Below are 12,304 nucleotides of genomic sequence, written 5' to 3' on the forward strand. Positions count from 1 at the left end.
GTTCTGCTCACTGAAACCTCATCAGCAATGGTCTCAGGTGCCAACAGGTCTTATGGGGTGATGAATCCAAATTTGATATTTTTTTCCCAAGTGGATACAGAGGAGATCAGTTGGTGACATCATCTGGCCACTATCTCATAATAGTTTCAAATTTAAGTGTGAAAATGACCCCAAACAGGATGTCAGTGCAGTGAAGGTATACCTGGATATTATTGAAGTGGAGCTTTGCCTGTCCTTCAAGAAGCCTGGAGAACGATTCCTGATGTCTACTTAAAGAAAGCTTGTCCAATAGAGTTCAGAAGAATAAGAATACTATACTGTATTTCCACATGTGTTTGCATCTTTTAACAAACTACATCTATTTCCCATTTTTCTGAAAAAACAAGAAAAAAAGAAAGAAATGAGAGGTGGCTCAAGACATTTGCGCAGTTCCATATTATGATATCAACTCTGTGAAAAGCTGAAAACTTTCTTCTGTTTTTCGTGAACCCTCAGATTTATTTTGAGCCTGTTGTTATATTTTTGTGTTGAAAACCACTGGTCTGAGTGATTTTAAGTGAAAGCGGCGCTCTAATTTTCCAAAATAAAGCATCATTAAAGTGGATTAGAGGCCCAGTAACAGGAAGCAGGCTCATTTTAGGCTTTATAAAAATAAAGATTTCTTTATGCACCTAGAATGAAATTGATACATCAAAGTGTGCTCAGGGCAATTAGGACCGCATCTCGTTATCAAGATTTGCCTGCCATTGCAACATCAAACCATCTTGCAAAGCCTGGCTTGGTGCCTGTGAATCTGCCCTCAGCCATCAGACATGAAGCACAAAAAAGCAACAGAAGGACTATCCATCCGACAAATCCCTGTATTGACCCCCCACGGCTGAAGCATCTGCTGTTTTCTACTTTGGCTATAGACCTGAGTATCTATGTCAAAGACAAAAATAGTTTCACTGAGAAGGTCAGCTATGACCTTACATCACTTGGTTTCTTCTCTGTTTCTGGGGGGAAAAAATCTGAGCAGGTTAAAACTGAAGGTTTGCCTCTCATTGTTGCTGCCAATTAAACAGATGGACTAAAGTGTCCTTGGTGTTTATGTGATTTCAAACAAAATTTTATCTTCTACATTTTCCAACACAAGATTGATTTGACAGATTGGAGATAATTAATTACTCACTGGCATCTTAAAGTTACAGGTTATGGAGAAAGAAAGAAATGTGATGCATGATGTTTGAAAAATTTCAGAGGTGAGAGAGCTTTGAGATCATTAGTGGTGAAGCAAAATAAACAAGAAGTCCTTGTTGCTCAGTCACTCACAGCAGCTGAAGTGCATCACGTTAATAAAATGGTCTCCCTGCAGCGTGCTGCTGCTGACCCAGGGTCTCTGAACGTCGCACGCAGAGGCCGCTGTCACTTTAACAAAAGTTCAGAGTCCGAAAAATTCTTCGAGGCTTCAAAATGGATCTGAGGAAGCTGGCTGCGGACGCAGTGTCCCAGAATAAGAAAGCCGCTCTTCTGATCGGCGGAGCCGGATTTGCAATTCTGGGACTCGGTCTTGGATATAAATACCTGCGAAAGCCAGAAAAAGCTGTTCGTGTGGGCGTAGTGTCGCAGCTCCTCATTCACCCTCTCAAGTCTGGCAAAGCGGTGCCTTTGGCGCTTGCAGAGTGCCAGAAAATGGGGCTGAAGTTCGGAGAGCTGCAGGATCGGTGAGTATTGCAATAACTAACTAACTAACTAAATAAATAAAATTTATTTATTGTTAATTAGTTCCACCGTTTAATTAAATAAAATATATTTACCGCTGTAACCATTCTTCGTTACCTCGCCATTAAATCTTACTGCAGGGCAGCGACGTCTCCTACTTGTCTTCTTATGGAGACATGAGGTCTTTCAATTCATGAAATCACAACAAGTCAGTGAATTTTCAACCACTTTGTTTAAAAAAAAAAAAAAATCTGTAGGAACTTTCTGATATTCCCATGGACCCTCCCCTAAAAAATCCTGGAGACACCCCTGCACGGAAGCCCCCAGATTATTTTTCAGTTAATGTTTTATGAACAATTGACGAATAATAAAGTTTATATAGGGAATAAGTTTTTGTGTAAACAAAACAAAAAACAAAACGGCATTTAAATTAACAAAAGCATAGTACAAAACGTTTATATAGTTAATGATAAGCTACTGTGTAAATATTAATTAATTAATTATGTTTTATTTTGGTTTGTGTGTGGGTGTGTTTGTGTCAACATGGATATCAAACCAGATTCTAACAGAGCATTTTTTACTCGGGTAAAGAATATGGGAGACAATTAAACAAAATCACACTGCCATGGTTAAAACATTTCACACATTACCGTACTTCTTACCTCTGTTCCTTATGGTTTTAAGTGTACCATAAATAACCATCATGCCTATGCAGTTTTACTGTTTCAACAGCAAGTCCATGTCTCTGTGGGAACCTGGAATACAGACGTTTGTCTAATCCAGTGGTTCCCAAACTTTTTTTTTTTTTGCTGGGCCCCCCTTTGTTTTATAAGAAAAAATGTTCGCGCCCCCCCCCTCCCGCGTGCGCGCGCGCGCGCACACACACATCCTCTAACCACACACACCCATATTTTGCTCCATTGCGGTTTATTTCACACCTCAAACATTTAGTAAACAATTAAGCAAATACAAGTAATCTGCAATAAATTACAGGTAGTAATAAAATAAACTACTAACTCTTTTACGCTGCGTCCGCACCTACACGGGTATTTTTGAACACGCAGCTGTTTCGTCCACACGTAAACGGCGTTTCGAATCACCGAAAACGGAGATTTTTTTAAAAACTCCTTTTTTGCCTTTACCTGTGGACGAGGAATACAGAGTTCGTCATGCAACGTCAAAGGTATGCGCCTTTTTTCACGTCACGCTGTGCGCCACGTTATTGTTTACATGAGATGAATTGCAGAATGGCAGATAGTCAGATTAACAGTATTTTGTCTCTATCTGCAGGTTTTACATGCAGTTACTGTTCCTCCATTTACAAAGGCAGAGGCATCACGGTGTCATTATTTTACATGTAGTTGTTTTTTTTTTCCTGTGTAATAATATTCAACATTGCTATCAATACATTTTTCAAAAAATGCCTCTCTGTGCAAAATGGGCTTAAAAACATAAACAGCTGTGGGATACTGTTTGTCCGTGATTTGAACCCAGGGGACAAATCGTGGCAGGATCAGCCTGATGTTATTTGTATCCCACTGTAACTTTACTGTATAAAGTATAGTATAGTATGTACATCTCCAAATTGTCAGGAGTAGTTAGTCATTACAAGAAGTGTTTGTGAACTAAAAATCACGAATGTGGGATACTGTTTGTCTCTGCAGGGGAGACCTACCTTGGCACTTGTGCAGATGAAGCCAAAGGGAAGATATGCTTCACCATATTTTCTAGTCTTTGGCTTAGAATGAAGTTGGTTTGGAAACACATTCAGCGATGCTTCATCTCCTGCTTTGCGTTTCTGTAGACACCTGTGCTAGCAGTGTCCAAGCATTTAGTTGTCCCCCCCCCCCCCCGCCATGGCTCTGCGCCCCACGCTTTGGGAAGGTCTGGTCTAATCCATCAGGAGAAATCGGTCAGATTTGGCTTAAAATGGCTTCAGTGTACAAAAAGCCAATAAATATAAATGATTATTAGTCATAATATCAGAGTTCAAGGGGGACCCTTGCATCATCACAAAAGGTGCCTATGCTGCCGCCACACTTGTCCAGATTCCTGCAGAGACAGGCAGGAAGGGTTGGTGCTGTCACCCCGCAGCAAGAAGGTTCCTGGTTAAATTCCCAACTGGGATCTTTCTGCATGAGTTTACTGCAGGTTTTCCAGCTTCCTGTCACAGAGAAAAGACGTGCATTTGAGGTTAACTGGTGTTTCAAAATTGGTCACGGATATGGGATGTATAAATATTTTAAGTAAGTGTAAACTTTCACTTGTACAAAGGTCCTACGTGAAGGCAAATACATCAGATTTGCACCTGCAAAGTAAAAAGTAAATATATTTAGTCTGAGCTAACCAAGATTAAAGTGAGATAAAAACGCAGATAAAAGGGGACGGTCATAAGATTATAAAAGCGCCTGAGCTAAGTACAGAGAACACATGTACGAGTCCCACACACACAAGGTTTCCCAGCACTGCTTCTTCAAATGCACAAACTAGTTTTCAAAAAGCAAATGTTTTTGTACCCCAAGTGTTGTTTAATGTTGAATTAATACTGATAAATATAAATGGTGGGTAAGAGGATTTTTTTTTTAAATGTAACAGTGAGGACAGTGTTTAACAGTTGTAATGATTATACATGGTTATATAATATCTATTATATTTATAATATAATAAATATTTTTAACTTCAAAAAATGCTCTCCCTCCTCGCTGACACATTAAGGATGTCATGCTATTTATACATTCAAAACAGAGCTGTAGTTCAAAATTTGGGTATAGATATTTATTATAAGGGAACTTTTATTATGAAAGGATATCCTATTTTCTAACTCTTTAAATACATGTGTTGACAGTGCTACCTTGCATGAGCCTTTCTGGATGACACCCAGAAAAATTTTCAACCAGGGGATATTAATAAATTATGACGTAAATCTGGGATTTCTGTATGACTCAGTTTTGCCATGGCAACCTGTGATGTCATTGATTCCCATCTTGTTATCCGTTTTTCGCTATTCCTTTAATATTGTCTTGAGTTTGTGTGGGTTTCTTGCCAGATGATGGAATTAAATTGGGATGCCAAATAATGCAGATGGGTGAGGGAAATCCAGCTTTCTATTTGTTTTGTTTGCAGACACTGGATGGTGGTGACAGAGGACGGTCACATGGTGACAGGCAGACAGGAGCCACGTCTGGTTTTGGTGTCTCTGACCTGTGAGGGAGGACAGGTTTGCTTAAACGGCCCAAACATGGAGGAACTCAAGTTCCCCATCAAACAGCCCGACAACCCCGTCCTCGACTGCAGGTGCTACGTCTGCTTTTAATTTATACTGCTCGGTCTTCTTTTGGTGGATAATTCAGTTTCTTACTGTATCTTATATAGTAAAGTTATGAAGTGAATGCATTTTGAATGTAAAGTTTAGTTTGACGTGGATGCAAACTGAACCTGGACCAGTCAGTGAATTAATACAGTCATAAAGTGATAATTCTGCCTTTCAGAGTCTGAATCTTTTGATAAATTGACCAAATAATCAGTGGCGTTTTTTCTAACCTCTAGTTTGAGATTTACATAAATGCTTCTTCTGTGTTTTTGTGTTTATTTACTTTTTTGTCCTGTAGAGTGTTTGGCGTTGACATTCAGGGCCGGGATTGTGGTGACAAAGTGTCTCACTGGCTTACTCATTACCTTAAGGCAGAGAAAACCTATCGCCTGGTGCACTTTGAACCTTGCATGAGGCCTAGAAAACCAGCTGAGAAAGAGGCTGTTTACCAACAATTTGAGGTGCTACATGCTTTGTAGTTTATTTTAATGCTTAAATTTGATGCATCTTTCAAGCCAAAATGCCCTGATCCTGTTGTGATGTGTTATCCAGGAGGTGGCCTACCCAGATTTTGGACCTGTGATGCTGCTGTCAGAGGCTTCTGTTAAGGATCTCAGCAGCAAGTTAGAGAAGGGAGTCACGGTTGAGCGCTTCCGCCCCAACATTGTGATAAGTGACTGTAAACCATTCGATGAGGTGCGTTGTTCAGCCTTTGCCTAAAAAACTAATGCTCGTACCTCCTGATATTCTTGTCTACAAAGAAAAGCAAAAACTAGTTTAGAGCCAGTTAAGGTCTTAAAAATATTAGCTCTCATGTCTGTCTGCACTACTGGTGATTAGCTTTTGTTTTATTATTCCTGGCTGAAAAGACGATCATTTGGCCCTTTTACTTGTGACTAATAACTCACCCTTTTCGGTGTGAACAGCGTGGACTAAATTTGTCTCCAACTCCAAAACCAACTGCTTTGCTTTTTCAGGATTCGTGGGAAGAGCTCCAGATTGGCAGTGTGCGACTGCAGCGTGTAATGGCATGTGGAAGGTAACACTGTGGATGCTACGCGCACATTTTAATCACACACAGAATCAGTGCATTTATCAACAAGAGCAAATCCAAAGAGTCATTGCTGGTCTGTGCAGTTTGATTTTTAGAAATAAGCAATTGTCAGGCAAAGTGAATGTGTGTGTTTTTAAGTTAAAAATGATTTAGGGGTTAAATGGATGCAAACGTACCTGTAAGTTTGTTTTGCTTTGTTTTTTACCAGGTGTCTTTTCACCACAGTCGATCCAGAGACTGGTGTAATCAGCAGAAAAGAGCCTCTGGAAACACTGAAAAAGTAACATTTTACCTCAATATTATTATTATTAGGAAAGGGTTTTTTAAAAAATATTTTTGAATGTTTTTTTTGAGTAATGTTGTATTTCTATGTACAAACAGTGGCCACTTTGTTAGGTACACCTGTTCTTCTGCTCGTTAACGCAACTCTCTGATCAGCCAGTTGCATGACATTTAGGCATGTAGACATGACCAAGATAGCCTGCTGACATTCAAACTGGGCTTCACAGTTCAGTTCAATTTTATTTATTGAGTGCCAAATCACAATAATAGTCAAGGCACTATTGTAAGGTAAAGACCCTACAATAATACAAAGAAAAGAGAAAACCCAACAATCATATGAGCAAGTGGTTTAGTGACAGTCGGGGGAAAAAATCTCCCTTTTAACAGGAAGAAGCCTCCAGCAGAATCAGGCTCAGGGAGGGGCGGGCATCCGGGAAGAAAGGGGACTTTGAATGTGGCAAAGTTTTTAGTACCAAACAGGCTAAACTGAGTATTTCGGAAACTGTTGATCTACTGAGTAGGGTTTAGAGTATGGTCCAAAACAAAGAAAGCATCAGGTGACAAAAGAAAAGCCTTGGTGATACCAGAGGTCAGAGGAAGGGGGAGAAAAGAAGGCAGCAGTAGCCACAATACTCACTCGTTGCAACCAAGGTATGCAGAAGAGCATCTCTGAACGCACACACGTCAAACCATGAAGCAGATGGCCTACAGCAGGCACACCAGGTGCCAGTCCTGTCAGCCAAAAATAGAAAACTGAGGCTACAATTCCCATGGCCTCACCAAAATTAGACAAAAAGACTGGAAAGACTTCTGGTCTGATGAGCCCTGATTTCTGCTGTGATGTTCATATTATAGGGTCAGAAATTGATGTCAAAATCTGCAGAAAATGTGTGTTGCCATCATGTCAATATGGATCAAAATCTCAGAGAAATGTTGTTGAATCTCTGCGGCAAAAAATTACGTTGGTTTTGAAAGGACAATTATCTCCAATCTGGCACTAGCAAGGTGTACCTAATAATAAAGTTGCCAGTGAGTCTGTTTTAACCTCACAGTGGGCTTTTTTTTTTTTTTTTTTTTTTCTGTCTGTCACATCTAAAATGTCTCTGAACTCCCAGCTATCGCCTGTGCAAACCATCTGAGAAGCACATCTATAAAACTTCTCCACTGTTTGGACAGCTGCACAACGTGAAGAAGACGGGCATCTTTCAGGTTGGCGATGTGGTTTACAAGATCACCCGCTGATAGAAGGCGTCAGGAGAGAGGGGCCAAACCTGAAGTCAAAACACTCAGAAGTCACAAGTCGTCTTTGATATCAGACTGAAGAAAGCACTTAAATTCATGTAGTGTAAGCAAATAGGAGACTAGAAATGGACAGAAATTAACTGCTTTGAAATAACATTTTAAAAAGTAGCACAGCATTAGTATTAATCATTCAGTTTGCCACCCCGGCCTTTTTTTTTTTTTTTTCTTTTTTTTTTCCTTTTTCTGTTTTTTTTTTTGGTCTCAATTTTTGATGATTTGACCGCCTCTTAATCAGCTAATAGAACCTGATTTGAAAATATTGCTAACATCTGCTCAATATTCCAGCTGGTTATTAAAACCTGAAATTACATGCTGCTATTGAAGAAATAAATAAAATTGCCTTAAGTCTTTGTACTAAAGTGCTTCCTGGAATGAACACGGCAGAGACGTACTGCTGGGTTTGATCACTTCTAGTGTTAAACTTTGCAAAACTATTTGTAAATCATCCATCTCACTGCTCATAATTACTTTTTAATGGCATATTTTGAAAGGAGCATCCTTTTTTACACTCTACATCCCCCGTTTTTCACTGTCGTGTCTTCTTATTTTGTGTTTTAAAAAGGGCAAGCTTAATTGCGCATGTATATTTATTAGATACTAAAAGTTCTTAGTGTGATTCCTAGAAAATGGCAAGGCTGCTTTTGTATACTTTTACATGATCTAAACATTTAAAGATGATAATCACTACTTTAAAAATTAGAAAATAAAAGAAATCTTGCCTTTTCTGTATCATCTCTCTGGGTAAATATTTAGTTATGGACTCAAAACTTTTATTTAAAAATAACTCAATTTTAATGTCATTAGTGGCAGTGATGTAAAATGTAGACCTTTCCTATAAACAAGAGCTGGGCACATCAGTCCAAATCCAATCAAGCAATAGTATCGATACCAATGCTGGTGGTTTTGGATTGATACTAGCACGATAGGATCGATACTTTTTCTATCCTGTAAGTTTGGTATGTAGCCCACTGTGTTGTGGTAATTGGGGGTTTGTTTTTTTGCCGGTATGGGGTTATGAAAAAAAGTTGTGGAAAAGAAATTTGAAAAGTAAAACTGCCAGTGATTTAGTGGTCATTAAAATGTGTTCAGAATTTGCAAATTGCTGATTCATCTCATGACACACTACTATCCTACATAAGCCAGCTTCATAGGTTAACAGTATTGGTAATGAAAAATTGGCGCTCTATTTACTTGGTATCAGATCCATACCAAAATTTGCACAGCAGATTTTTGCAATGTTTTTGTTTAAACTACTATAACTATTAAATTATTTACACAATTTAAAAAAACAAAAACAAAACAAACTCAGTCGACCAGTTCAGATGTCTCCTTTACATGATATAAAATTGCTGAGTAACTACCAACCGAAGAAGCATGTTTCATACATGAGAGGATAATTGCTATGAAGCCAAGATTACCCATCAAACAATGCATGAAAGACAAACCCACCAAGTGAGGGCTAAAAAATTTTGAACACCATAGACTTCAAACTGTACACGGGGAAATCAAAGGGCTTTCCTTTGATTTGGTTACATCAATGGTGAATGAAGACTGTCTGCGATGGGGTTGCATTATCTACTGTCACAGCTTCTACACCCGCCCAGCCTTCTTCTAAACACCTGAAAAAGCAGGGATTTAGGGCTTGTGGAACATCCAAGAAAGATCACCAAGAGACTTGATTTGGTACATCAGGGACCTTTAAGTTGTAAATTCAATTGACGTTCAGGAAGTCTCCCTCTGTGCCACCGTCAGCCCTGTGTACAATGAGGACACGCTTACACTGGCAGGAAAATGAAGATGGCCATCTTGAGAGGGTCTCCATAACCTTAACCCAGACATGTGTGACTGAGTACAATAAAAACATAGTAGGCGTGGCCTCATTTGACCAGCTACTGGGAACACATTCAGTCCATTGCAAAGGCCGAAGTTGTAATGTAACAGTTTTCCAGCATCTTCTGGAGAGTGCATTGACAGCTTCATCCTTCACAAAGATTTATTAATCCATTATCTACTTGCAGCATACAGTAACGCAAAACAAGTAGTAGTCCTGAATAAAGCACATACATACAGCAGATTTTATGACACTTTTACAACAAGAAAAAAAGTTCCAGATGGCCTCCTTAACATTATAACATTATATTATCTATTTCAGACCAGCAGGTGACAAATTTGGGCCTCTTTAACCCCACACGTTGTAGTCCCACGAGTATAAACAGTTTTAGCATTTGATGCTTTACTGGCTGAAGTTTTTGACCCAGTTTTAGTTGCTAATGGTGGCCAGTAGAGAGCAATATGACTTAACTTAACCATGAAGAGTCTGCAGAGTAAAATGATATGCCTGTAATTCCATAAACCATCAATTAAATTGCAGAAAAACGATACAAAGTGTTGCATAAAAAACCCACCATAATGCAGGAAATGAAGTGTCTGACGTTCATAATTTTCCGAAGGAGGACCCGTCCACCCCCAGACCCCTGTTTAATGACAAATCCAATCTGATGGTGTGTCTTGATATATATATATATATAAAAATAATAATGAATTAATAAGGATCACTAAGGCTAGTGAGTCATCCTTGGGGATGAACAGGACAAAAATCATGGCATCTATGCAGTAGATATTTTTAGTCTGCACACAAAATCACCCAACAGACTGCTCTCCCTTATGGCTTTTATAAGATCTTTTTTTTTAAAAATTATTATTAAAGATTTGTGAGACTTATTCAGTAAAGCGAAGATGTCTTCCTGCCTTGTGACTACACGTCCACAGGTTGCAAAAGAAACCCGGGCTTTGGTTATTTACTATTGCAGTTCCACCACTTTTCAATGCACTGATGACATTTTTAGCTGTTTAAATAGATTCAGAAATAACTAAAAGGCACTACAGGATGTTAGCACCCATTTCATGGACACAGGCTAAAGAATTAAGAGGCAAAACTGTTTTATTTAAATAAATTCATGGTAGGTTATTAAATAAATTTCACCTCATTCGCCTAATACGCTAAATGTTGTTTGTGTTTTTTGCTGTACTTTATTTAGGATCGGGCAGCTTGTTGCATGTAAGCCTCACTGTAAGGAATTCAAGCAAATAGACAAAACACTGAAAACTGCAAAAACACGTCTTTAAAAGGGTGAAGAAAGCCATCATTTGTGTGTCACCAAACGTCAAAGGGTGATCCCTCTACTTAAAAACCCTCCAGCTAATAATTACAGAGTTTATACAGGTTGATGCACAATAGGATGAGTCACTTCCAAATGTCTGCATGGCCCCTTCGCCGTCACAAAAGGTCTTTTTTAAGGAACGTGTGTGTGTTTGTGTTTAAGCTAAAAAGCAGATTTGTGTTGCACCACCGAGCTGCTTGAACTTGGAACATAGTTACGTGAGTCTGTAATTTGTAAGGAATCTGTGGTTTTAAGCAACATATAGTAAACGTAAACAACCCGGCATCACTTTAAATTACTTCTTTCCCAAATCAGTGCAATTTAATATGGAACCTTTAATGTGGAGTGCTTAAAGTCACAGTACCCAATTTCAGCTAAGCTTTAGCTTTTGGACAGATGGCCTCACGTTTGACTCTTGAACACTTTGGTACACAGAGGAGTTTAAAGTCGACTCAGTTAACACAAATTGCCACCTAAGTTTCCACCTAAACTGTTCTGCCGTGTTAGAGTGAAGAAGCTTTCTATCGTCAACCCTTCCTAACAAGCCTTACTTGTTCAGTCTTTTCGATGTTTGATTTTATTTAACAGGATGTGGCTGTATGTAGTTTTTGCTGACTTAATAATGATGAAAACATCAGACATACCAATCGTTAAGTGCTCCACATGTTCCACATATGTCTGATGGTGGTGTTCATCTCAAATTGTATGTAGATTATTTAAAGAATAATCTGGCCTGGATCAGATTAGGATGAGGTACAATTATATTCCATGAGCTGTATATGATGAATCGCATGGTAGGTTTATGTCATATTACAAAATACTGTATGTCTGTTATCAAGCATTGTATTGCTGCAGGATTGTTGTCATGACTGGGCATGCTCACGTCATATCAGAAGTATAAAGCAGACACTTGTGGATGATGAGCTTACTGTCGATTTGTGAAGCACCGTACAGTTTTTCAACCATGCTCGACTCTATGACCCAGTTTTTGTGGTTTGTCTTTGTGAAATATTGTCCTGTTCCACGAGAACTTGATTTGTAGATCGTGATGAGCAAGTGTGTGCTGAAACAGACAGAATCACTGCAATTACATTGCTATTAGGGGCTTTTAAACAGATGACTAGGGTAAGATTATATTGAGCTATAGCTGGGATAGCGTACGTGCATCTAGGATTTTTGTAATGTTTCATCTTCTTATGTGAAGCTTATTGCAGCCTTGAATGACCTTTCTTTCACCAAAAATCTAAACAATACACCAATTTCAGACACTTTATAGAAATTATAAAATATTTTACGACACAGGCATCAAGTCCGGAAACCAAGGAAATGCCGGATTGTGAGACTTTTGTAACCTCAGGCTGCACAACTGCACGTGGAAGTCGGGGTGGCTTTACGTTTACAGAAGACATTATACAAGTCATGGTCACGGCGGTTTCAGTTAAGATCAGTGGTGCAGAGTTTAATTACAGAGAGCTTCTGAGAGTCAAGGATACT

At 38.9% G+C, this 12,304-nt stretch overlaps 1 protein-coding gene across 2 annotated transcripts; it reads left to right on the plus strand.

Annotated features, from left to right (window-relative positions):
* The first annotated feature begins 1,323 nt into the window (after positions 1-1,323).
* On the plus strand, positions 1,324-7,994 carry marc1 (mitochondrial amidoxime reducing component 1). 2 transcript variants are annotated; one of them, XM_012921060.4, is made up of 7 exons: positions 1,324-1,703; positions 4,825-4,995; positions 5,310-5,472; positions 5,564-5,707; positions 5,989-6,050; positions 6,274-6,345; positions 7,524-7,994. In XM_012921060.4, the coding sequence occupies exons 1-7, from the start codon at positions 1,453-1,455 to the stop codon at positions 7,534-7,536; spliced, it is 876 nt and encodes a 291-aa protein (XP_012776514.1). In that variant the 5' UTR covers positions 1,324-1,452; the 3' UTR covers positions 7,537-7,994. The 2 variants fall into 2 exon arrangements, with proteins under 2 accessions (XP_012776514.1, XP_004540079.1); XM_004540022.4 differs by having other exon boundaries at positions 1,325-1,703; positions 7,463-7,994.
* The last annotated feature ends 4,310 nt before the right edge of the window (positions 7,995-12,304 follow it).

This window comes from Maylandia zebra, linkage group LG19 (assembly GCF_041146795.1).
Source record: "Maylandia zebra isolate NMK-2024a linkage group LG19, Mzebra_GT3a, whole genome shotgun sequence".
NCBI lineage: Eukaryota > Metazoa > Chordata > Actinopteri > Cichliformes > Cichlidae > Maylandia > Maylandia zebra.

Excerpts from the sequence above, each read along its gene's own strand:
- marc1 (XM_004540022.4), top strand. The coding sequence starts at position 1,453 with ATGGATCTGAGGAAGCTGGCTGCGGACGCAGTGTCCCAGAATAAGAAA. Across the intron at positions 4,996-5,309 it reads AACCCCGTCCTCGACTGCAG|AGTGTTTGGCGTTGACATTC; the intron begins GTGCTACGTCTG and ends TTTGTCCTGTAG. Across the intron at positions 5,473-5,563 it reads CTGTTTACCAACAATTTGAG|GAGGTGGCCTACCCAGATTT; the intron begins GTGCTACATGCT and ends TGTGTTATCCAG.